General features: G+C 38.0%; 1 protein-coding gene across 1 annotated transcript; it reads left to right on the top strand.

The window, feature by feature from the left end:
• The first annotated feature begins 3,095 nt into the window (after positions 1–3,095).
• LOC113305866 (nucleolin 2-like) lies at positions 3,096–24,893 on the top strand. Its single transcript, XM_026554859.1, has 2 exons — positions 3,096–3,391; positions 24,392–24,893. The coding sequence occupies exons 1-2, from the start codon at positions 3,096–3,098 to the stop codon at positions 24,891–24,893; spliced, it is 798 nt and encodes a 265-aa protein (XP_026410644.1).
• The last annotated feature ends 1,181 nt before the right edge of the window (positions 24,894–26,074 follow it).

The raw sequence follows: 26,074 nt of genomic DNA, 5'->3' as shown, positions 1-26,074 counted from the left end.
GGTATTACCCTTGTACATCAAATGTGTTATGCTTCCGTGAACAAGAAATCCAAGAGTCGTACTTGTTAGGTGTGGAGGCTCTTTCTCCAATTAATAGCGCGTGTAACGTGATTGGACACGTCTGAAGAAGTGGTTGCAATCCAAGAGTTCCACGTGCGCTAGTTTGCTGCTTCCTGATTCGGTGAAGGGATTTTTCAAAATCCGAAAAATTACAGGTGGCGAAACTTCTTTCCGGGATCTAAGCACACGATGATTGAGAGGTCATTTCTTTGTTGAAGCAGGCTGCACTTCAGGACGCTTGCCCAAAACCGTGTACTGGATGCTTGATGATTTCCTTTGGTCGCCTTGCCCTTTGTTTTCCTTTATGTATTCTCTTCTTCGGTGTTTTTGAAAGATACGAGATGCCTCTTTCGGTGGTTTTATTTTTCTGGTTTTGAATCAATAGGTAATGATTTTATGAGGGTTTGGGTTTACTCGAGACTTTGCCTTGGGATCATTCAGGAGTAAGAATTTTGATTTTAAGAGAAACGATACTTTGATTAACTGATAAATTGAAACCCTAATTATGAATGCAAGCAGTGCAATCATTTTGGAGGAATTACAAATATTGCATGAAAAGGGAAATTGCTAAAGAAAACACTAAAAGGTATTTTGGAGGAGAGGGCGGCGCGACATCTTAGGTATTGAAGGGTTTGAGCCACCGGGCGTGTATCACTACGCCTTATAGCTTGTTAGTATTGATGAGCTTGCAGTAACCTCCCAAATTAATTTCCACCACTAGGTACGGCTCGTCTTTCCCTTCTGTGGAATCGGACGGAGCAGGCTGAGTCACAACTCTCACTACCATATCTCCAACTTGGAATGGGTTTGGGTGTTGCACCATTACTTTCCCATATTCCTTATCTTCAACTGTGACAGCTTCTAAACTATTGATAAAATACTTGAATGGACCAGCATCCCATTCACATCTCCTAGTGACGGCTGGGTTGATAATCGGATCGAGTCCCAAAGCCTTCGCGGAAGGAGGAGTGACTGGTTGCAAAAAAGGTTGTTCAATAAGACTTACTTGTGTCCGGAATCTGCGAACAAATGATGATATGCTCTTTTCAGGAAGTTGTGTCACATTTGCAAGTTGTTGATACGACAACAAATAATCTTCGGGGTTGGAAGGCTTGTTGGAGACCCTTTCAGGTATAGACACTAGCAAATGAAATACTCATAGCTTGTCCTTGTTATCGTGTATCCAAGAGCGCCCCAGGATCATATCATAATTTGGGTACTCTTTAACCACATGAAATTTGGCGTGTGTTAGAGCATCTCCACCTTAATTTCGAGATTGATGTACCCGTAAGCATCTTTGGATTCTCCTTCTGAGTTTTTGATTATGGTTGGGTAATGAACGGCTTCCTGCTTTGAAATCTTTGCAGCTCTCAGAGTCTTGACGGTGGAAATATTGAAATCAGATGCCGCGTCAATCAGTGTGATGTCAAACTCGACATCCTTCATGTGAGCGGTGGTTAGGAGTCTCAGTTGCATCTATTGGTCGCGCTTTTGGGTTTGGGAGCGGTTTCCTTGACTGGAAACAGACGCTTTCCTGATAAAATACGGCTGAGGGATGCAAATATGTCTTGACGATGCGCCTTGGAGAAATATAGCATTTCACATAAATGCTCCATCATAGACTGTATGGTTGTGTAGACGGAGTCCCCGTAAATCATGCAGCTCCTGACAAGAAGGGAATCTCTGTGAACACCTTCATTTCCTAATTGGAGTTCTCCTACATCCAACTTTTCTTTGAAAATGCGCTTAAATTTGTTGCAGTCACTGGTTGGATGATTGAAAAACCTATGGTAACGACAATATTTGGGATTTGTCATCTCTTCTTCGGTTGGCGGACGTCTGAGTGGAGGTAGCTTGATGGCTTCATCTTGAATCCATGCTTCTAGGAGTTCAATTACTTCTTCAATTGGAAACGGGAAAGTTATAGCAGCCTCTCCAGTTTCTTGTTACTGTGCAAGCGTCTTAGCCGTAACTTTTCGGGTTTGAGCTATCGATGGTGCTGGTCCGCATGTTTGGGTTGTTGTTCTGCAGCTGGAGCTTTTATTTTTCCTCCATCACTTACCACGCTTACAGAGGGTTGAGTGTTGTATTGTTTGTTGATGAGGCGTCTGTTCCCTCGAGTCTCATGCGCATCTTTATTCATGGTGGTCCGGGTTCTCTCTAACATGGCTAGTGCTGTTGTGGCCGACCGCTTGGCAGCTTCATGAAGTTCGGAGAATGTTTGGAAGCGTAGGTTCTCCAGTAAATCGCTATATACGGGTACCATGCCATTAATGCACAACTCCAGCGGTTGATGCTCAGTTACATTTGGATCATGACAATCTAGCACTTGAAACCTGAATCTCTTGACATAGTCATTTGGATGCTCATTGTTTCGCTGAAACATCCTTACCAAGTCTGATAAAGTGATTTGCTCAGACACAAAGAAATATTCCTTGTAGAAAGCGGTAACCATTTCACACCAATTGGCTATGCTGTTTGGTGCGATGTTTTTGTACCAAGTGTACGCCCTTCCAGTGAGTGATTTTGAGAATGATTTTGAGAATTATTTCAGGTGGAGGACGTGGTTGTATTCATGCTCCCCTAGTGATTCCAAAAAACAAGAGATGTGTTCACGAGCGTTACCAGTACTGTCGTAAAGGGAGAACTGGGAAGAATAATATCCTCTTAGAAGGGGAATTATTTGCACATCAGGAGGATAAGGAGGTTGATGCTGATGAATGGTGATGGATTTTCCCTGCCTCGATTCTGGAGGAGCCGCTCCAGGTCCTCTCGTGTGATAAAGTTGGATTGTTGATTCCTTTCTGATGGTTGTTCAGGAGATATACAAACTTCCTCATCCATAAAGATATGCCCTGCTGAGGTACTCGCGTCGAGTGTCATGAAAGTGTTCCTTGTCCGCTCTATTGGGGTCGACACGGTCCTGGTGGTAATATTTCCGTTATCGTCTTGAAAAAGTGAGTACCTCTTTCTGAGTTGTAGCCATGTCCGTCTGAGCCTTGGAAATAATTTCATGTCTCTCCATTAAATCGTCAATGGTAATAGGAGGTGGGTTTCCTATGGATCCTCCAGTCTCTCGTCCCGATGAAGAAATGGTGGCAGCCCTGGTGATGATTGTAGGTGTCATGCTCGAAGAAATATTAGGAGTAGCAGCGCCTCTGGATTTGGTAATAGGAGGTGTCACGCCAGAGGGGACGCCTCTGGCGCTGCTAGTGTTGGTGCTAGAGGATGTAACACCATGCGATGTGTTAACTGTGCTGGAAGGCGGTACATTTGTGTTAACGGCAGGGAAATTGGCACCAGGAGTGTTATCAGCGCCAGTAGCATCAAGGTTGGTAACCGACCCAGACCTAAGATCTACCATCTTGAATTTGAGAAAATTTAAATGAAATTGAAAATTGATCTTGCAACCGAGAGATTAATCTCCCACTGTAGTCGCCAGTTGTTTTGGGGTAAAAACTAATTCTGCTGGTTTTGGTAAATTTGGTTGTGTTGATGAGAAACGAATTCAAACCCTAAACAAATGCACTGCACTAGAGTACTTTAGATTCGAGAGATAAATCTGTACAATCCTGGACTAAACCAAGAAATGGTCGTTTCAGTCTTGCTTCGGTTACAAAATGAAGAAGAATGGTTGATCTTAGGGAGAGAAGCGAAGAAGGTGTTGAGATCAGAATGGTTAACTCTGAAGATGTGGTTGTTTTAGACTTGTATCATAATATGGAAATGGCTTGCGGAATGTAATCTATATGTTCTTAGTATTTTTCTGGATACTTTTGTTGATAACCAAACTCTGTGTTGGTTGAAATAGGTCGAAACCAATTCATATCAGTCATAGTTGCACACACCCTGATCTCATGGGAAGTGGGAGTAGTTGAGTGATGGAGAAGTGGGATCGTGTGAAAATATAGAAAACCACGTCTTACTATGAAGGAAGACGAGTCAGTTTACACCTGCTACTTCTTTGTTTCCACTAACTGTCCGCCTTTTCTGACACTTTCTCATGATGGGCGTGTTGCACGCCGCACGCTGTAAACCGCCAGCCAGTACCCTGATGAACATCCCACAGTTTTTGACATGTTTGATGTCTTGAGTATAGAAAATATATAGCAAGTTTATGAGTGAGTCTTGCCTAATTATTATGACCAATCACGCGCAGGCTAGGTGGCGGATGGTCATGTGTGACGAGCCAAGTCATGAGACTTGCCGCAAAGAATGACATGTGCAGGCCGCGACTTGGCCGATTGTTCCTCATGGAAAAGGAGTGGCAAATGGTCACGACCACATCTTTTTTTTGCGCCTAGAATAGAAATTTGGTCGGCCAATTCGTCTGGCGAAGTTGGCGGTTGAGATGATTTGCGGCAGTTAATGGTTGCCGCTGATTTAATTAGGTTTTAAAAACCGTGTGGCCAACCTATTTTGGGCTAACATTTTCGGGTGCTAGCGGCGCGCTGGGAGTTGTTCGGCATGCCAGAACTATAGCCGGGCCGCTGGTGAGCATATCCACACCTTTCCCATCGATCGAGATTGAATCTAGACCGTTCAATTCGGCTGGCGAAGCTGGGCGGCCGAGATCATTTTGCGGCTATAATGTATTACCGCTTAATAGAAATTAGGGTTTTGTAACTCGCGCGGAAAACTGTTTTGGCAAACGTTTAGTGGCTTCACTTGCGAGTTGGAGCGATGTCGATTGTCTAAGGCATTAGTGGGCCCGCCGGTGTGTACAGTGGCGCTTGTCCGACCACGTTAGGTTGCGGCTAGCCTTGATAGATTGAGTGGCCAAAACGTACGGCTGTGATCATTTTTTGAGACTGACATGGGAAATCTAGATTAGATTGCTTAAGGAATTAGGCGCATCGACCAAACAACTTCTAACTTTATTTAAAAGTGCGTGTGTCGGGTTTGAAGCAATCTGATTGGTCGATAGGAAAGGAGGCCAGCAAGCAATTTTATGGGGACGTGGCCGGCCAGCTACGGGGGCGGCGCCTGTTGGGGAAACCTGGCCGGCCAAGTGGCGTGGCCGCGCCTCCTTGTTGTTGCTTATGTTTTCCACAACTCCTCTTTTACTTCTTGTTTTCTTCCTTTGGTAGGATTTTGCTCTTATTAGTCCATGGCGGATTAATTTCCGAGCTTGCCTAGGTCCGGTCTCGACCGATAGGGTTCGAGACATTGCACAGGGCGCAAAAAGCCTAAATTTGCAAATTAATTAGGCCAAAATTTGAATCTTGTGAGCTACCACAAAATTGATCAAATTTAATAAATTATGTGTGTTAACACAAAATTCTTTTATTTTCAGAGAGCAGTTAGCGCATCCCCTAATTGAGTATTTTCATGCAGACCTTAATCTTGATACTTCGGGAAAATCATGCTACTCAGTCGCGAGTTAACATTAATTGTCATGTTATACCAATATTAAGGGTTCAGCTGGAGAACAGAGCATAGGAAAATACTCAATAAGCCATACCTTAATGAATAATGCATGCGAGAGATTAATAAAATTTATACAATGTTCGGGATTGTTGCTACATGCACCATTTTCATATAAATATATTGAATTGCTCAATACATGTGTAAGTAGAGAGGCCTAGGCAGTCATTACTTTTAAATGGCCCAGTCTCTTTGCAGAACGACATCGCATTAAATACAGGGTTTTACAATTTTATCCCTGAACTAAAAACCACCATCAACACTTGGATCAATCTTCCGTTGTCCACCATCAACAATGAATCCAAGATACACCAACTCCTCCTTTCCAAACTCACACTTCTTTTCGTTCAACTTCAGCTGGCCTTCATGTAGCTCTTTAAACACCTTCTCAACGTGAATGAGATGCTCTTCCCAAGTTCTTTTGTATATTAGGATATCATCCAAGTAAACAATCACAAAATCTTCTTTAAAAGGTCGCAACAAATCATTCATTAAACGCATAAACGTCGCTGGAGAGTTACACAAACCAAAATCCATCACCAACCATTCGAACAAGCCTTGTTTGGTTTTGAAAGCAGTCTTTCATTATCATCTTCTCGGACTCTCACTTTATGGTAACCAGTTTTGAAATCTAACTTTGTAAAAACTCGAGATTTTTCCAACCGATCCATCATGTCGTCTATACTAGGTATAGGGTAACGATTCTTGATTGTGATCTTGTTTAATGTTCTATAATCAATACACATACGTCAGCCTCCATCTTTCTTTGGTACTAACAATACCGCTGATCCACAAGGTGGAGCACTTGGCACTATCATTCCTAATTCTAGAAGTTCCTGTACTTGTTTCTTGATCTCATCATATTCCTCTACGGATGTGCGGTAAAGACCTATATTAGGTAGAGAGCTCTCCACAGTCAACATGATCTCATGCTCCACATTCCTCTTTAGGGTTAATCTGTGACATCTGAAAATAAATCCTTATACTTCAACTTCAACCTTTTTAGGTCGCCTTCTTGTTGTGCAGACAAGGCTTCCAAACAAACTCTACTCGGTTTCTCCTCAATAGAACGGATCACAAGGAGAATGAACTTCGTGCTAGAATTCACCAACCACTTAACCTGATTGGCTGTGATTAAGATTGCTCCTTCCAGAGGAGAATCTGTAGCTCGAATCACAAAACTCTCTCCATTCTTGGTGAAAGTGTAATTTTCTCCCTCATATGTAGAGTTGCATGTCTATCCCATAGGTAAGGACTACCTAGTACTACTTGACAAACATTCAAAGGTACTATGTCGCATGTAACTTTATCAATGTATGACTCATAAAAAGCAAACATGAATGTACACTGCTCTCCAACCTGTAGCCCCCCTTCCTTTTGAATCCACCCTAAAGGATAGGGTTTTGGATGTTTGAAAGTCTTCAAACCCAACTTATGTACCAAAGAATGTGAAAGTAAATTCTTCTGACTTCCCGGGTCAATAACAGCATCAACCAATGATGTTTTGACTTGCATATTCACTATGAAGAGTCGCTCCCTAGGATCATCTTTTGAAGGTCTTTCTTTTGTCCCTGTCATAAGAGAGAGCTTTGAGTTGGGTTCAGTTTGTCCTTGGACTTCTTTTGGAGTTTGCGCGACTAGTGATGTCTTCTTGGCTTCTTTTCTATGTAACTCCTTGGGTTTTAGATGAGGGTTCTTTACCCAACACTTGTAGACAACATGACCCGTTTGTTTGCAGTGGGTGCAAGTTAAACCTTTATTGTCACTAGACTTCCCTTCTTCTTTGCTCCTTTCACCTCCTTTCACAGTGGTACCTCCATATTTTCCCTTGGAATTTCCCTTTGAGTCAGATTTCTTAAGCCTGCCTTCAATAACATTAGCTTTTATACTTGCTTCAGCAATATTATCAACTGAAAACATCTTCAACTCCTTCCGTATATACTCATTGGAACCCGAAAATATACTTCATATAGATAGCATGACCTTCCAAGTCTAAATCCAAAACCATAGCTTGATTATGAAATTCCGAAGTATATTCTTGCACGGTTTGGTTGTATGATTGGTTCAAATTGTATCACTTGAACCATCTATCCTCAAGGTAGCCAACCGGATAAAATTGTTTCCTTACAACTGCCTTGAATCTTTTCCACGACAATACTCCCTTACCTAGGTTTTGTCTTTGATAAGCTCTCCACCAGGTTAGAGCATGCTTTTGTAGCTTCAATGCCGCGAAAGAAATCTTTTCCTTTGAACCATTTTCAAAGAAAGAAAAATACGTCTCTAGACGTTCAATCCAATCATCCAATTTTTCTACGTCAACACTTCCATCATAAAGTGGAATATCAACGCGGAAGTCAATTTTCAGATTCTTATCATGAAGTTTGGTTGAACTAGAACTTTTAAGAATCTCACTTTTCTTCTTTTCGTCCTCATCTTCTTCCTTTTCTTCTTCTTCTTCCTCTTATTCCGAAACTTCAGGTAAATATATAATCTTCTTTTTCATCTTAGGCTTGGGTGTATGAGAGTGAATACATTCAGTCAATTCTTAAAGGGTGGTTTGAATCGACTTCATGTCTTTTTGTAGCGTAGCCACCTTTTTTTCATAGTTTGTGGTTCGCGTTGCTTAGGATCATCATCATATGACTTCGTCATCCTTGATCCCCTTGTTCTCCTGACGTCTTCTAGCTTCTCGAGTACCTTACTAAGTTTTATGTATAGAGATCTAGTGAAAACCATAAACCACAAGGATCTACCCTAGAAACGAACCTTGCTCCTGGTACCAACTTGATACGTTAAATTTCTTTACCTTGGTAGCTATTATTATAGAGACGGAATTCAGAATAATAATAGACGAAAACACTTAGAAAACAGAGACATAAGAAGGTAATTCCAAGAAAAATATCTTCTCTAGATTGTGAACAAGAAAACGATTACAATTCTCTCTTTGTTACGCACACAATCTCTCTAAACAATAGATCAACCTTAAAATGTTTGCTAAGATTGCACAAGTATTGTTCCAAGCTTTCTCTAGGTTTTCTATAACTAGTATATATCCTTAGATATTAGCCAAAGCCCTCTATTTATAGCCTTCATCGTACTCAGCCGACCAAGGACTTCTATTAGGAATCTATTTTCTAAACTAAGAGTATTGCCTAAAATAAAACTCTTCCCTAAACTAAGAATTCTGCCTAAACAAGGATTCCTGCCTAGAATAGGATTCTTCCCTTAACTTAGATTGAGGTTAACTAAGTTCCCTAAAGTAGTACGGATACACCTGTATCATGCAAACTTCCTTATCCTCGTAAAAAATCATTGGTGCAATAGTGATTGAAGGCAAATCACAAGAATTTATGATATGCCATATCAATGATAATTTACCATACTGATTCCTTGCTTGTTTCGTGTTGAGTAATAATTTATGAATGATTAATTAAATAGCAGGTAAACTTTATTTGCAAGATCTCCATGAGAATGCAGTTCCACAACTGGTAAAAAATACCCTGTTTGAGAACAACTGTGTGTGGATCAGATAGAAAACCAGCGTCAGTATATCCTTTTATTTGAGAACCTTCGAATGGATTTATTAAGTAAAACAGAAACTTTATAGTTCCATGAAGATAACGAGAGATTGTCACTCTTATCCAATGTATTTGTTGGCGAGGAACTAAATCTGACTAGTAATTTACTTGTTAGAGCATTACTCGGTTGAACCCTCCAAGCGTTGGTATGTCAAGGTTGGTTGTCATATTTTAGATCCAAAACTCAAGGTCGCTGATTAGATTACTAGAGTCAACCTTGTTAGGTTAGACTAGAAAGTATAGAAATGTTGAGACATACAAGTATTACTCTGAAAACCTGAAGAATCTCAATATGTATCGACATCAACGAACACACCATCCTTATGTTCGAGGTTATTAATACAAGATTTCACTTGTCTCAATTTATATCTATGTTACTTTCAGGTCGTTTAGATTGAAAAACATAATGCGGAGTTATATATGTGAAACCCTAGTATTAGAGACTTGATCATCTTTTTATGACCAAAGTGTCAAGGAAGAATATACAAGTTGTATCTTTTTTTTTTTTGCTCAGTCCAATGGTTTATTAAAGCAAAAAAAAAAACGTAATTACAAGAATTACAAAGGGGGGTTGGAGGCCCCCACCCCATAAACCAAATGGGTAAAAGAAATAACTTCAAAAAAATAACAAAATAAATAACATCACCAAAAAAGAAAGAAAAAGAAGCTACCAATTTTTATAGCCAACTTCTCCCAAACTTCCTCGTCGGTTACTAATTTTATAAGCTTTACTATTGGAAAAAATAGTAGACATAGTGTCCATATCCTCATAATGACCATCATAAACATCATGTTCTTCATCTGAAGCATAAGCACCCGGCACATGCTTAACTGGAGATTGAGCCATCTTCTTAGATGCCTTATCTCTTAGATCCTGCTTTTCCTTAAGATATTCCTTTCCATAGGCAGGATCCCTAATAAATTTTGCACGAATTCTATCATTATTATGCTTACCTCATCCAATTCCTCTTTAGATTGAAGAGAATTGTCACATCGTTCCTTCGTAAATATATCCTAGTAAGAAAAACTAGATAGTCTAGCTTATGTTCTTTCATGGTGTTTCAAGAGGAAAGATGAAAAGATCAATACAGATGAAAATATTACGTATGAATACGTACAAGCTTTATTACGAATTTTATAGATGTCCATAAATATTTTTATTTAAAAAGGGGATAAAGATTAATATGAAATATATTAAATATATTTTTTTTCCTTATATATGGTGACACTATTTAAGATATTGGATTAAGTTTATATTAAAATGACTTTATGATATGAAAAATAAAGGGTATATTTGATACATATATAAACAGAGCGGACGGATAAAAAGGACATACCAAAATAGTATAGGACATGTAAAAATAGACAGAGGGAGTAATAAACTTAGGGCTGGTTTCATTCTTAGAAAACTATGTTTAACTACATGAGTTTAAGGAACTAGACTTGCGAAACTTGTTTCGTAGTTGATTGGAACAATGGGATTGGTTGTTCAAATCCTATTGGGAACCTATAGCATGATCGATTCCTACTTGGGGATCTATAGCTGGACCGATTCCTATTGGGGATCTGTTGCAGGACCAAACCCAATAAAAAATCTCTTATTTCCGGTTTTATATATATTTTAGGGTTTTGTTAATATCAGAATATGAGTTGCTATTAAGGAAAGTTCAAGAATTGTGAGTAGTTATAACATGAACTAAATTCTTACCATCTATTGTTCAAAGATATTCCTTGATACTCAAGGTAGATCCCACACCAAAATGTTTAAGCATCTTCCTTAATATTCCTTGATATTTACCAATATTCCTTGATATTTATGGAAGATATATTGATAAATTATATTTGTATACTAGCTAATATTGAGTTGTCATCCATGAGGGATTTCGATATATTAGTTGGAATAAGACAAAACCAAAAATTGGTGTTTATTGCATATCTTTAGAATATTTTCGGTTATGGGAATTCGTTGATGTCCAAATTATCTTGTTCTATAAATATTGAAGTTTGTTCTTCTTACGAACTTATCCTGAGCACTTCATTTTGTAGTAATTCTCTAATAGTATTACTTATAATACTATCTTGGAAGCAGAGTAACCTAATTAGGTAAAATCTCTCACGTCTGCTAGTTTAATGACTTCTGTGGGATCAAGAAGCGTCTAGATAGTATCGTTGGTCGGAAACTAGAATTTGCCTTGTTTTTACTTTTCGATTATCGGTTTGGTTGACTAGCAGTTGTTAAACCTTGATTGCACCTTGTTTGATTATTCTTGAGAGCCTTCTCTTCTAACGCAAGGTCACTCAAACTAAATCAAAGATTGATAGTAGTTCAGATATGTCTTTAAGTATGACGATAGACTTGTGATCATCCATTGTTAACATACTCCGTTCTGTACGTGATCAATCATAAGTGGAATCAAGTTTATTTGTGCAGGTACATTGAAGATTTGAAGACAAGAATATTTCTTATTGGTTTCTTATCTCTGTGATTTACTTCGTGCACATACTTGATAAGATGGGATCTGACTTAGCTTTGTTTATCTTTTGATAGACATGTTATTGCTAGATATATATAACATTAAGCTATCATTTGGTGGTCTTTTTCTGGATCCGAATCTGATAGTTTGTAAACCTAGATTTGGTTATCTTGATAATCTAGATCTTGGTTGATCTAATCCAAACAAATGAGTTTATTAGATTAAGCGTAATTGTTTGACTCAACAAAATCTCTGATTTACTTCTAAAGATTGATAGAGCTGTTACCGAAAACATATTAGTCCTTTGTTGTTTTGGAATATGATCGAAAGGAGTTAAGTGTAAGAAGTCTTCACTGCTGGAGAAACAACTAAAGATAATGGACTCTATCTTAGGAATCACGTGCCTTGGCAACACTGGTTGAAGGCATACTGAGAAAACTAGGTAACCAAGGGTAGTTTACTTGGTCTCAACTATAAGAAGTTGGTAGTGGTCTTTGTATAACGGCTTAATTCTGAGAGTGTTCAAAACTGGACTAGGTCCCGAGGTTTTTCTGCGTTTTCGGTTTCCTCGTTAACAAAATCTTGTTGTGTGCTTTTAGTTTACTTTTGGCATTATAATTATTGTTTTAGTTATAGTAAAGTAATTGCAGTTGTACGTTTAATCCAAACACTTGGGTTTAAACCTAAAGTTAGTTTCAGTTTCGGACTTATACTATATACCAAGTGTATACCTTGTGGTTGCTATCTTATTGACAGTCTTTGTCTATATTAGATCATCCAAGGTATCTTTCATATAGGTTGACATTGAGAATATTACAGTGTACTTGGTACCCTCGTCATTTTATAACTGCAAAAGAAATGCCATAGCTAGTATATTGAGCTAATTAATTACATTAATGCACAAATTACACTAAAATATGGTACTTCGGACCAAAAAGTGTTTCTTCCTTTTCTTTAGGACGAAATATATCACTATTAATATCAAGTGTCCTTACGACCATAAGAGTATTAAGAAGATAGGATTTGTCCATTTCAAAGCTTATACATCATTTCATGTACCAAAATTTCGCTAGCAGAATATTCAATCTGCAAACCGAAATAATATCTCATTTTTTTGAAATTCTTCGTATTATTTTTAAGGCATTTTATAACCTTTTAGATCTCATTGGGAGTTCCAATCAACTTGATATCATCAATATATACAACAATTATGACAAATCCGGAGTTTCCTTTTTTTATTGAATATGCATTGGAATATAAGATTGTTCACATAGCCTATACTTGTTAAGTATTCACTTAGACGATTGCCACATATGTCCAGATTTTTTCAAATCATATAAGGCTCGATTAAGTCTTAAAGAATACGTATGACATGGTTTAATTGCCGATAAATGGAACCCTTCAGGGAATTTAATGTAGATATCAGTGCCTAATTTTCCATATAGATAGTGAAAAAAAGAGGGTATCAAGTACACCACCAACTTTTTCGTTAGGAAACCTGTATGGATAAAACCTAATAGAATATCAAGTAAGTCAAAGCAAAGACCCTTGAATAAGATTGTATATAGAGTTTTTATCTTTCTCTACCACAATCAATATGTTTAGACCAAATTAGGTCCATTAACCTGATTGTGTAGAAGAGTTCTTTAGCGATCTCAAAAAACAATATCCAAGATCAATCTAGTCGTATATGAATTAAGAGATCCATATTCTAACAAGTATGAGACATGTAATCTATCTTTAAAGATATGAACTCAACAAGAACAAGTCTTACTTTTGATCTCAATTAATAAGGACTTAAACTATCTAAATTGATTACATACTACTTGTATTGTTCCTATTATAAAGATAAATAGTATAATGAGAAAAAAGAAAAATACAAGACATCAGAAATATTGTTAACGAGGAAAAATGCACTTGCAAAAAAAACCCGTGACTTCGTCCAAATTTGAACACCATACTGTATTAGACCGCTGTAAATACTAGCCTACTATCAAACTTTGGATTGGAATGTAGTTGAGACTGAAATAATCCTCCAAGCAATTCAACTGCAGTCATGTTCCTTACGCCTAACTGATAATCACTTAAATGCTACATTTTATACCCATACTAGGGCTTAACCCGTGCCGTAACGGCACGAGCATAATTTTTATTTAGTTATGCATTTTCCGACATATGAATATTAAATATAATATGCATTAATATCAAGTTTACCCTTCTTATCGTTGCAAAAGTAAAGGGAAACCCGATAGATATTTTTATTCTTCACTTCACAAATCCTTTCCAGCATTTTCCTCCTTGACATCCTCCAATACTATGTCTCTCCTTTTTCGAGTTGTATCCTCAAGCCAGCAATGAAATTATATCGAAATTAATTTTTACATATTTTGCCCAAGCTTATTAAGCTCCACTTGTACTCCTCTTTCTTCCATATGGGACTATCCCTAGCTATACTTAAGTGGTTTATCGCGCCACATACTCCAACAATCTCTCCACCTTGGTGATATTAAACCACTTCACTAGTCCAATCAGACTTCACCATATGATTACTATCTGTATATGCTACCCATCGATCATTTCACTATGCGCCTTACGATCTTACTCCACCTTGAGTTAATGCGAAGGCAAGCACCAACTCCAGCTTGAGAATTTCCTTGCCCACATAGAACCCTGCTACTTGAGAGTTAATATGTGAGATACTAACTCCACCTTGAGCACCAGTTCAACCTTGACCAATGCCTTGCCGATCTAGAACCCTGCTCCACCTGAGTTAATGGGTGAGACACTAACTCCACCTTGAGCGCCAGTTCAACTTTGGGTCTTGCCTTCTTCACCTTGAGTCTGATTCCACTTACGCCCTAAACCGGGTGACATCCACAACCACTGCTACGTTCGAACAGTAGCCCCAACCACGGTTAGGATCTTCATGGACCATCAGGCACTACTCAGGGCCCGACCACATAACACCAAACCCCACTTGGGATAAGAGGTGCGTGGTTTTTAACTAAAAAGCCCCGGTGCTATGTATGGAGATGCCCAAGATTATTGTATGTTCTTACTATTTCAATGACATAATTAAAATCTAATTCATTCACTTAAGATATTATATTTTAAAATTTTAAGTCATTTCCGATGGAAACCATTTTACTCACATACGATGTAGTTCTAATACTTAAGGTCCCATATATATTATGTACGTAATTCAATTCGGCAGGAAGAGTTCACCGAAAGGAATATAGATAATGGCTTGTCCTTTCGTAACATTGTGGACTTTTCAACATAGTTGGATCCAAAGTTGGTAAAAATCACTGAATTTATGCGTTCTCGGGCGAGAGTAATGTAGGGATGGGCTACCTCCCAGAAAACTGCTGATGGATGACCACATCAGTTTATTGAAAATCCCACACTGTCGGATAACCACAATGACTAAGTGGGGCCAATATTTCCGAAGGATCGAGTCATTACAAATGGTATTAGAATCGACCACGGGTTACATGTCGAGGACGAAAGAGTATGCTTGACGGATTGTGTCGGAAAAGGGTCTCATGAGTGAGAAAAAATTCCAGAGTCTAGGATTGAACATATTCCGTACCCGAGGACAACTCCAAATTAAGTTGTAATATAGGTAATGGTTTGTCCTTTCCTAACACCGAAACCTTTTCAGCATAATTGGCTTCGTAGTTGGCGAAAAATCTCTATAATTAAGCATGCTCAGTATTGAGTAATCTTGGGATGGGTGACCTCCTAAGAAGTTTCTGCTAGATGACCGCAATGGTGACCATTGAAAACCTAATACTGTCATACGACCACATTGGTTCGTGAGGACATTATCGGTAGAGGGACAGACCATTACATTCCACGACATTATGCTTCCAAATGTGAGGTTATTCGTTGCATAAAAATAATAAAACCATGCTTAGTTAGTAAGTCAAATCATTAAGTAATTAACCTAATACAATAAGCTCTACTAACAATAAACTCTGCTATCCATAATCATTGAATAAAAATAACGTTAAACCATTTATCAAGAAATACGTGAGACGATGCGAAATTATTCACTGGGCAACAATACTCGCCACCGTCACTATGGTCCACTTATATAATTGTTAGCCAATTTAACTAAGTTTGGTGCTGCTTTTTTTCATTTAAAAAGAAAAGTATTTTGAAAACATATTTATAGCAATATTTTTTCATCTTAGTGTTTGGTAAAGATTTCATAAAGTGTACGCTTTCAAAATCTATCAATTCTAAAAATTGGGGAGAAGGATCTTTTAAAAGTTTCAAAAGCAAATGCTATAGTTCACCCTAGTTTCATATTTTATTTTCCAATTCTATTCCATCTTCTTTATAACTGACAAAAATTATCCTTGAATCTATATACGATCACCAATTTTTATTCGTTATATTTTATTCTTTAAAGATAATAATTGTTTATTTTTAAAATACATTTTATGTTATATCGTATCACTGAAATATACTTTTATTTTCAACAATAAATATTAAGAAATTATTGATTTTTAAAAAGTGGTTAAGAAAAATAATACTTTTTAGTAACAATACTAATTAGTAAATTTAATATTACATGTGTATGTACTCTAATAGTAGAAAATTTACTTATTTTATACACAATAAAATATAATAAACAATTTTCAGAGATATGTCTGCTTTTATCATTTTCTCACTAACTATAGTTGAATCTGATTTTTCAGAGATATGTCTTCTTTTTAAAATAGTTTTAGCTTTAGTTTATAATTTGCAACCATTCAATTGTTTTTTTTTACAAAGCTCGACACAATAACGTACATCGGAAACCAATTTCTTTTTTTACATAGCTCCGCACAGTAACGTACGTTGGAAAAACACTTTTATAAAGCTCGCAGAAATACCAAACTGGTTCTAAGTATTAGCTAATAAAAATATCATGGCTAATTAACAGACTATTTATTAATAAAGAGTCTATATTATGGACAATTAGTATTATCATTTAACAAATATTATCATGGCTAATTAACAGATGGAATCTTAATGACATGATAACTTTTGTGCATTAGATGCATTTTTAATCTCAATCACAACCATCATTTATGACAAACGATTACATCCCTAGATTTATCTCTTGTGAGGACAAATCTGAACCGCCACTTACATAAACAAAGTTATCCAAACTGTGTTTTATATTCTTGATTTATATTAGTTAGGACTCTATATTTTGACCAATAATAATATTTTAATGCTTTTATAGAAAGTACAAGCAAATCCAATCATCCGGGGTTAATCGGCTGATTAAAAGCTAAATTGGCATTTACTATTTACAGTGTCAGAGGAGTCAGCGCCAACTCATGTTGGCGCACCACCTGAGGCATCGACTCACTGTTGGGCCAAGAGAAATAGTAGAGGTGTCCTCTAACCACAACATTATGTGGTGTTTCATTCGGCACGTCTCATGCTTTTACGAACAGAAAAGAGTCAAGCAGGTGGTGTCCTTCGAATCAAGATAAGAGGGATCTGAGCTTGGTTTCAATCGAGGATTTCAGCGATGGTGTCTGTGCTGGTGGTGATTATCTCGAGTTCATAATAGCAGCATCACCAAGCTACTATGAACGGGTTTAATTTTGTGGTCGATGAAAGCTCAAGCTACTGGTCCAAAATAAGAAGCCGAAGGTACTGTTGGAAGAAGAAGACCTGAGAGCTTAAACATATGTGAAGCTCAGAGATGGAGAATGAATTTCCAACAGGCAAATTACTTAATCGATCTGATAATGGGTATGGCTGAAGTATTAATGATTGAAGGCAATGGATGGAATTGAATTAGTGACAGTAGGATGAATCTCAAGGTCGTGAGACCAGTGAAGACACAGAGATGGACTGCATGTTGTTGGCTGATGTGAATCGAGTGCAGTAAACTGCTATTGGCTCTGACTGCGAAGACGAGTTTATGAAGCCAGATGAAAGCAGAGAAGATGATGGAGGTTTTAGCTGAATTCTCATGAGGAGACTTGAAGCTCGACTGGTTCTGATTTTGGGAGATTATGCCGATTGACGAAACTGAGATGGTCACTGAGTTGCTGTTGTGGCCAAGCTATGGTTGAGCAATGCAGTCGATGGAGTAAGCAACTTTGTAACGGCAGCTGTGTGCTCGAGTTTATTTGGAGTCTGTGTGGTGAAATCGAATCCGTTCATGGAGACAATGTTAATGGCTGCAACTATGGAACTGTGGGTCTCCCGAAATTGGTGGCTGGATTGTTTGCAGGGGACGATTGAATTGTAGTTCTGGTTACGGGAAGTACTGGTGGTAATGGGTTCTGAATTTGTCATGGCAGCAGTGGTCGTTGAAGCAAAGTGGTGTAGCCGAGGGGGAGAGCTGGCATTCGGTAGTGTGGATTTGGGCCTGAATTCGGAAATGGATTTTGGTGATTGAAGCGGGCCTCGAGCAAATTATTTGCCAGGTCTTAATGAGTATTCTCACGACATGAGTATACATCAGTAGAGAAGAACACAGGAGAGGAAGGGAGGCGCGGCACGGAGCCGTGAACAACAGTCAGGGTTTGAGAGTTTATTTTTTCATTTTCGTTTTTGCTTAGCTAGTTTTGATTTTGAATATGTTTATGACTTTTGAGAAAGCTATGTCTAGTTAGAGTTATGTTAGGGTTTAGGTAAAATCAATTTAATTGTGTAAACTCGCATTTATATGCTTAATAATGATTTGATTGATTAATAGTATTTCTTCGTATAACTTGGTATCTAATTGCTTATTTGATTTTTTTGATTATTTATGCTTTTGTGTTTTGGTTAAATTCCTGGACGTGATATGTTTTAGGATTGATAGGTAATGCTTTAGAATCACTACCCATGAAGCAAAGAAAACTATAGCGGAGAAACAATATTTGAAAATGCATGGAATATATTTTTAAAGATTAATAGAGTTTGCATAATTAATTGGTGGAAACCGAAAATCCTAATAACCCATTCCCATTTTGTTTATTCTTAGAATTATTTTTATTTCATCTTGTTCCGAATTTCTGAAATATTGAATTTGATTAGTCATTTTTGGTATTAATTAGTAGTTGTATTCTCACACTCCTCGTGGGAACGACCTGTACTTGCCATTGTCTACTAGTTAGACATTGTGCGCTTACAGTATTATTATTGTAGGTTTCTGATCCTATCACTAACCTCACAAGATTCTGCGCACTTGATTGCCTCAGCTAACATCCTTTACATCCTAAGAGTTGCTTCAACCTCGGTGAATTTTTTTGATACCAATCTTCCTATAATAGACAAGACTATTTGATTTCCCTTTTCATTTTTCAATCTAGGTTTGGAAATCTGTTTGGAAATCCCGAATACTTACACTCAGTTAGCTGAGAAGCCTGGATTACTAACCACCTCTCAAGAACATTCCAAATAAATCAAAAAAGAGTTTAGATATCTATCTTGAGGAATCACAAAGTATGAGACTAACAAAATGAAAACGTAGGGGATACCAAAATACACCCAAATTTTTCTTTCGGAAACCAATATAGACAAACCTTAATACAGTTGCAAGTATACCAACTTAATGATCCTTGATAATATATATATATAGAGTTAATATCGCAACCTCTACTCAATCAGTATATATATAGACACAAGGTCCTCAAACCTGATTTTTAAGCAGAGTACTTGGACGATCTCAAAAATCAATATCCAAGATCAATCTAGTCGTATCCAAATAATTCAATCAGAATTCTTCCAAGTGATTAACTTATTATATATCTTTCGAAATACGAATTATATATGAAACTAGTCTCTTAATCGATTACAATTAAACGTACGTATCTATTTAGACTGAATACGTACAAATCTGTGTAAATCCAATTATAAAGATAAACAATATAATGCGGAAAAGAAAAAACGCAAGATACCAGAAATTTTGTTAACGAGGAAACCGAAATAGCATAAAAACCCCGGGACCTTGTATAGATTGATTACCACACTATATTAAGTCGTTACAGAGACTAGCCCACTATCAGACTTCATACTGGAGTGTAGTTGAGACTGAATCCATCTGTAGATGGGGAAAAACGATTTGCTGGTTTTTACGGGATTGAGGAGATGACTGTGCGGAGGAGACTCTTTGAACCGAGCGAAATGTTTAACCTCACACAGATGCACTGCAAGAAGGGAGTGCTTTAAGTTCGAGAGATCAATCTGTAGGACTCCGGCCTAAACCAAGACAATGGCCGTTCCAGAGTCAATTCGGTCACAAGAGAGGATGGGATGATCTGTAGGAGGGAAGATGAGAAATGTGTGAGGTCAATGGTGATCGAGATTGTAGGTGTGTTGTGTATTCTGCGTAAGAAAGTTCTGAATGATTGAATTTTACTCAGTTGAGAGTGATTGCTCAGACGATGAGTTCGTGTAGACGAAATATTGTCTGTGTGAACTTGTTGAGAAATTATTGTCCTTTCAATCAGGATTCAGAGACTTATATATTGCTGAATTGAAAACACTATGATCCCATGAAGTGTGACAGTTGCGGGAGTCAAAGAGTGGGGAAGTGGAAAATCGTGTTGAAACCAGTTGCTCATCGTGCGGAGACTTGGTTAACTTTCCACCCACTACTTTGATAACTCCTCCAACTGATTGCACGACTTGCTCACATTCTCATCGCGTGTATGAACACACGTGCCGTAGACCGCCATACCAAAACCCTAGATAATATCCCCCCATGTGACACGATTGATGTCTCGTTAATGTGGAGTCTGCAAGGCAGACGTGTATTTAGTTAGTCAGTTGCTGACTTTTTGGGACGATAAGTCCTTTTATTGCTGAGCTAAACATAATTTGCAAATGTTCTGAGACTCATGAATTGAACATGTCTGTTGAGACGAAGATATAATTATGTTGATTGTTAAGGTGAGCAAATATTGCTCGTACGATAAACTGTTGAACATTAATAGTCAGTATTCATGGACTGAGCAAGTATTGCTCATATGATGACTTATTGAATATTGATAGTCCAACCAATATTCATGGACTGAGCAAATGTTGCTCATCTGAGCAAATATTAATAGTTGAACCAAAATTCATGGACTGAGCAAATGTTGCTTATATGAGTAAATGCTGCTCGCATAAGTTATTGAATATTGACAGTTGAGCCAATATTCATGATTTGAAAAAATATTGCTCGTATGAGCAAATGTTGCTCGTTTAATGAATTGTTTATATCGTCGAATATTTATAGTTGAACCAATATTCTTTTAATTGAGAAAATATTGCTCGTTTGAGCAAACGTCAATTTAAGATGCTAACATCTGAGCCGAGTATAGTTATTAAAGTGTTGATCGCGGGATTAACGTAAAATTATTAGTGTTTGAATCTGCTCAAAATTATGTTTTGCAGAGCTCTGGATTTGAAACCCTAATTTTGATGATGATAAATTGACGATTTATTGAAAATCATTCATGAAAATGAAGTAGGGACCGGCTACAGGGGATGATGAACTGACAATATAGCTCCCAGATGCTCAAGTGAGCAAAATACCAAAGTCTCTTGAATATCAGTTGGTGAAAGGATGATTAAATGCTGGTTTAATCATTTTTCAAATAGTGCTCGTGTGAGCGTCAGGTAGTAGAACCTGATTATGGAGAGATGAGGGACTGACCAAGGGATAATGAGATCGGCCCTTGGTGGTCATGGGACCAGCTGATGGTCGTTTTAACAAACTACCAGTTGTTTGGGAAGAGTTTGGACCCAGTATGAGCAATTGAGCAAATTAGGTCAAAATTATTAAAATACGTGGGACCGGCTATTTGCAAGCCTCGGGGCCGGCCTTGGTCGGTCAAGGAGACATGCCCGTGTCACCATAATGTTTGTGTCTCAATCCTGAGAGTTTCGATATTTTCTGGTGTGCGTTTGAGCAACATTTTGAGAAAATATGAAGAAATCAGGGATTTTGCTGAAACCGTGAAACTTCATGAGATGAAGGAATAAAATTATAAAATAATGAAAGAATCATGAGGTGTGGGACCAGCTAGGCCAAGGCATGTCCGGTCGTTCAAGGAGCTGGTCCCGGGGCATTTTTTCCTAATTTATATTATTTTCATGATTTTAGGGAAATATCATAAAAATCAAGAAGTTTGTTGAAACCAAGAAATTTGTTGAAATTAAGTAGTTTCCATGAGATGAGAGAATCATAAAAAATAATAACGATAAAATAAGGGTCGTGTGGGACCGGCTAGGGCGTGACCGGCCGGCTATGGCCCGGTCCCACGGGTTTCCCTAATTTTATATTATTTTTCATGAACTTGAGTGAAATTTCATAAATCCAAGGAGTTTGCTGAAACTAGGGAATTTCCTTGAAGTGAAAGAGTTTCCATAGGATGAGGAAACAATTAATATTAAAATAATAAGACATGGGCGTGTGGGACCGTCCATGGCTAGAGCATGGCCGGCCGAGAGCCCGGTCCCGTGCATTTTCTCCCTAACTTATAATGTTTCATGAATTGAGGTAAATATCATGAAATCAGGGAATTTTCATGTGATGAGGGAAATAATAAAATAATAAGGAGGCATGAGGTGTGGGACCGACAACGGCTAGGGTATGGCCGGCCGGCTAGTGGACCTGGTCCCGCGACACCTTTTCTAAATTTTATTATTTCTTTGATACGAGGAAACACCATGAGACTGGGTAGTTTCCTTGAGACGAAGGAGATTTTCTCAAATGAAGGGATTTTCATGAGGTCAGGGAAAATAATAAACATATGATAAAATATAAAATTGGACATCGGAATGGTCACAGCATGACCGGCCGGCCGATGGGCCCAGTCCCCAGCGCCTTGATTAATATTTTATTATTTATTATTTTCTTCCTACTTTGTAAAGGTTCATCGTTCCTTCATGTTTTGGAATGCTCGTTTGCGCATTCAGGTGCTTGTTCGTGCATTATTGCTGAGTACACTAACACCATTTTGGTCAGGGCTTACTCGATAGCTGCTCAGATGCCCGCACGTTGAATATTTATCACTAACTCGTGGAATTCTGCTGGGAAGAACCACAAATTGAAGTGACGAAATATTACTAAGAATCGTAAAATATTGTTGAATATTCAGTTAACGATTATAGATAATTAACTGACGGCTCTATACTAGCATGCATGCTGTCTAGGAGCATTAATTATCTGAGAATTGAGAAACATGAGCTTGTTGAAACATCATATTTCCTTTATATAGTCAGGGAAAACCTTGTTGTATCCTGAAGACGTTGTCGCCCTATACTAGAAGGCACGCTGTCTAGGAGCCGTCCAATCTTTCGATTTTATATAGCAATAATTACTGATATTGCTCAGTATTCATGAGATGTGTCGTTGACTCAGCTGGGAGACTGCACATCTACATATACTCTGAGAGACAGCCTTCTCAGTCAGAGATTTTATGGCATGAGCTTTCATGCTTCAACTAGAGACATAAGCCTCAATACTCATATGATTGCCGGATCAGGAGCATGTATAATTATGGTTTTACGATTTTAACCCTAATCGAAAATCCACCATCTATATTAAGTCCCCTTCTTAGTGAAGGACAGTCATGTTCCTCAGTCAGCACTGAATGGTGATTTTCTACAGACAAAATAAGTAATTGAACTTAGTCGTAAGATAAGACGTTACCGGATTTTTGACTGAATGAGAAAACTATGGCTTGAATGAAAACCCAGTGGAATAAAAGAGCGTCATCCAACGAGCATAAATTGGTGTAGAACCTTTGGTTTGGTGATGGGACCTTGATCGAATTAGGATTCACGGGCCCGGCCCGAAAAGGAAATCCTTGTGAAATTAGGTTTTGGAAATAAAAAATTGATATAAAAGGGAATTAATCCCCCTTTTCTTTTCTTTTTTTTTCTTCCACAACCACCACCTCCATCTCTTCATCACCTTCACGCCATCAGGGAGGAGCAGAGAGATTTCCGCCCGAGCAGTCGATTTCCGGCGCCGTCCGACCACCATCCGGCCAACGCCGACCGGTGAGTTTTTTTTTTGCTGATTTCATAAGTTGTTCATGCTTTGATTATATTAAAATTTTATACATGTGTATATATGAGTGTGAGTTTTGTTGAAAACCACTGTTTTATTAAACATATGTTCGTTCGATCGTTAGTTCAAGATATTAGCAACAATCCCTAGCTTGAGAGATATTTTTCTTTTGAAAATAGACCTGTGTCCAGTGATAAAAAATCTTTTATGACCTTTCAAGGAAACCAAAACTTCATCTTAAAAGGTGTGAACTTTTCATAAAAACGAAATAAACCTTCATTTCAAAGAAAGATGTTCGTACGAAGGAAAAGAGATCTTTATTTTTATTTTTATTTTATTTTTTGTAAAACCGTGACCTGGTCACGATTGTTTTTGTCTTTTTTACGTGAGTTCTGCTCACGTGAAATGTATTTTTCATGAAAAATATGTGAATAATTCGCGTCTTGTATATATACATATAACATGCATATATATATTTATGTTGACAAATAAAATATGATTTTGAGCAATCATTAAAGTAAAAAATTATTTATGATGCATATTGCTTTCATGTAAATTTTCATAACCTGGTCGTGACTGTTCACATGATGAAAATTATGTTCATGATTTTATGAAAAATCAGGTGCTAAAGTTTTTGTTCGTTTTTTGCAGATTCAAGCAAATTTTAGAGTGTTAACTCTTGCACTACCGTCACTATTGTTAGTCGAATTGTAAAAAGTTAAGAGTTAAGGATTACCATTTTTGTAGTGTATTTATTATCAGCATGTCCATAATTTTATGCTCCTGGTTCCAGAAAATGGTGACTTCCAGTAGCAGTGATTATGATTATAGTATTCCTCCAGCTCTTCCGACGAGGATTTCAAAGCTTCTGCAGCCAAATCGAAAAATAATACAAATCACGCTGAGGGGGAAAAGCCTAACATTCCCCTTAATGACCGGAGAGTCACTTATGCTGAGCTTATGAAGAGAAAAGCCGAGGATGATGAGGCGGACGACCGTCGGCGTAGAAAGGATCGAACCCGGCGCCGAATACTAGCGGCTGAGGAAAGACGTCGATTTGATGACGGTGTACCTTCCGACTCTGATGCTTCAGAAGATGAATCGGTGTGTGTGCCACGGGATCGCAAGATTAAGCCAGATCTTCGTACCAAAGAACTCAGAGAGATTGCGAAACGAGTCGAGGACGAGGCGGAAGAGGAATCAGACGATCCTAATATCCATCCAGACTTCATCAATGGCCCTGATAGTGACTCCGACGAAGAAGAGGATTCTGAGAAGGATAATGATGATGAATCTGATAAATCCGACAACTCGGATGAATCTGATGAGTATCTTTACTCCTGATCTTACTTAAACATTTGAATGTTTTCTTAGCCTACGTAGTAGACATCTTCTTTATTTGAATAGCTTCACTTCAGTATTAAGATTTTCCTTTTGAATGATAAATCCTTTTAATAATGGCGGTTCTTCTTGATTGAATCAAACAGAGCCAATGCTCATGCACCAAAACCCATCATGATCCTTTTAGACTTGTCTTGGAGGTTTCCGTCTGCAAATATTATGGTACGCCGCATATGCTGAGAAAACATGCGACATACACAAGGCCGTGTGGTTTTGTGACTATATCCAGCTTTGGTCAGCCCGCAGTACGTTATTTTCCTCCGCGTCTCCAGTATTGATCTTGTTTGAAACTTAGGGTTTCAGTAAAACTCGCAACTGAATTGACTACTCACAGAAGATAAGCACCTACCGTATCTCATAATTATCTCCAATACTTAGGGTTTAGCCTTTACGCAAATACTTCTTCCGTTCCTGAGTTAGTTTCATCGCACAGAGAAAATTTTGATTATCATACCTTTCGTCACTATGTCTAGCAGTAGTACGTCTTCTCGAAACGAACCTCAGTCTAAGCATGAAGTGGAAGCGTCCGTCTCAGTAAGTTGTATATTTTCTTCATCTCCATTTGATCAGAGTTATTGATCATAGGAAAATAATTTGTTGCAGGATAATCAGAAGAATCCATCTTCTTCTCATAATTCGAGACCCAAGCGAACTGTTAGAGCCCCTGCCCAGTATAGGTCATCTCATATTGAAGCCGGAACATCTGTGAATAATTCTATGACTTCTTGATTGAAGTTCCACTCAACGGTTTATTCAATCGTTATCTGAAATTGCAAACTTCTTTACCCCAGGTTGATGTGCACGTTGTTGTTGATGCTGGAAAGAGGAGGAATGGGGAGTCAGTGGTCGTGGTTGACGATAGTAACGACCGTGTTGATGAAGACTCTACTGATTCCGTGGAGGCTGTGATTAGAGCTCGCGTTCATGAATATCCAAGAACTGGACTCCCCTTTGAAGCTCTCATGATTAATACTAGCCCAAATAATAAAGTCGTCGGTGGATTCGTCATTCCAAAATGTCACGCACCTCTGTACACTAAAATTTGGAGACGGTACGAGCATATTGATACGAAGAAAATATGGAGAGGCTTTTCCCCAACTCTTCTGACTATGGTGGTCGGACTG

The sequence above is a fragment of the Papaver somniferum genome, chromosome 8 (assembly GCF_003573695.1).
Source record: "Papaver somniferum cultivar HN1 chromosome 8, ASM357369v1, whole genome shotgun sequence".
NCBI lineage: Eukaryota > Viridiplantae > Streptophyta > Magnoliopsida > Ranunculales > Papaveraceae > Papaver > Papaver somniferum.
Note: the sequence above shows the minus strand (reverse complement) of the source record. Positions and strands in the feature narration are given on the sequence as shown.

What these genes read in the sequence shown, in the direction of transcription:
- LOC113305866 (XM_026554859.1), top strand. Translation starts at nt 3,096, where the DNA reads ATGGTAATAGGAGGTGGGTTTCCTATGGATCCTCCAGTCTCTCGTCCC. An exon ending in TCAGCGCCAGTAGCATCAAG is followed by an intron (nt 3,392 to 24,391) that starts GTTGGTAACCGA and finishes GTATTCCTCCAG; the next exon opens with CTCTTCCGACGAGGATTTCA.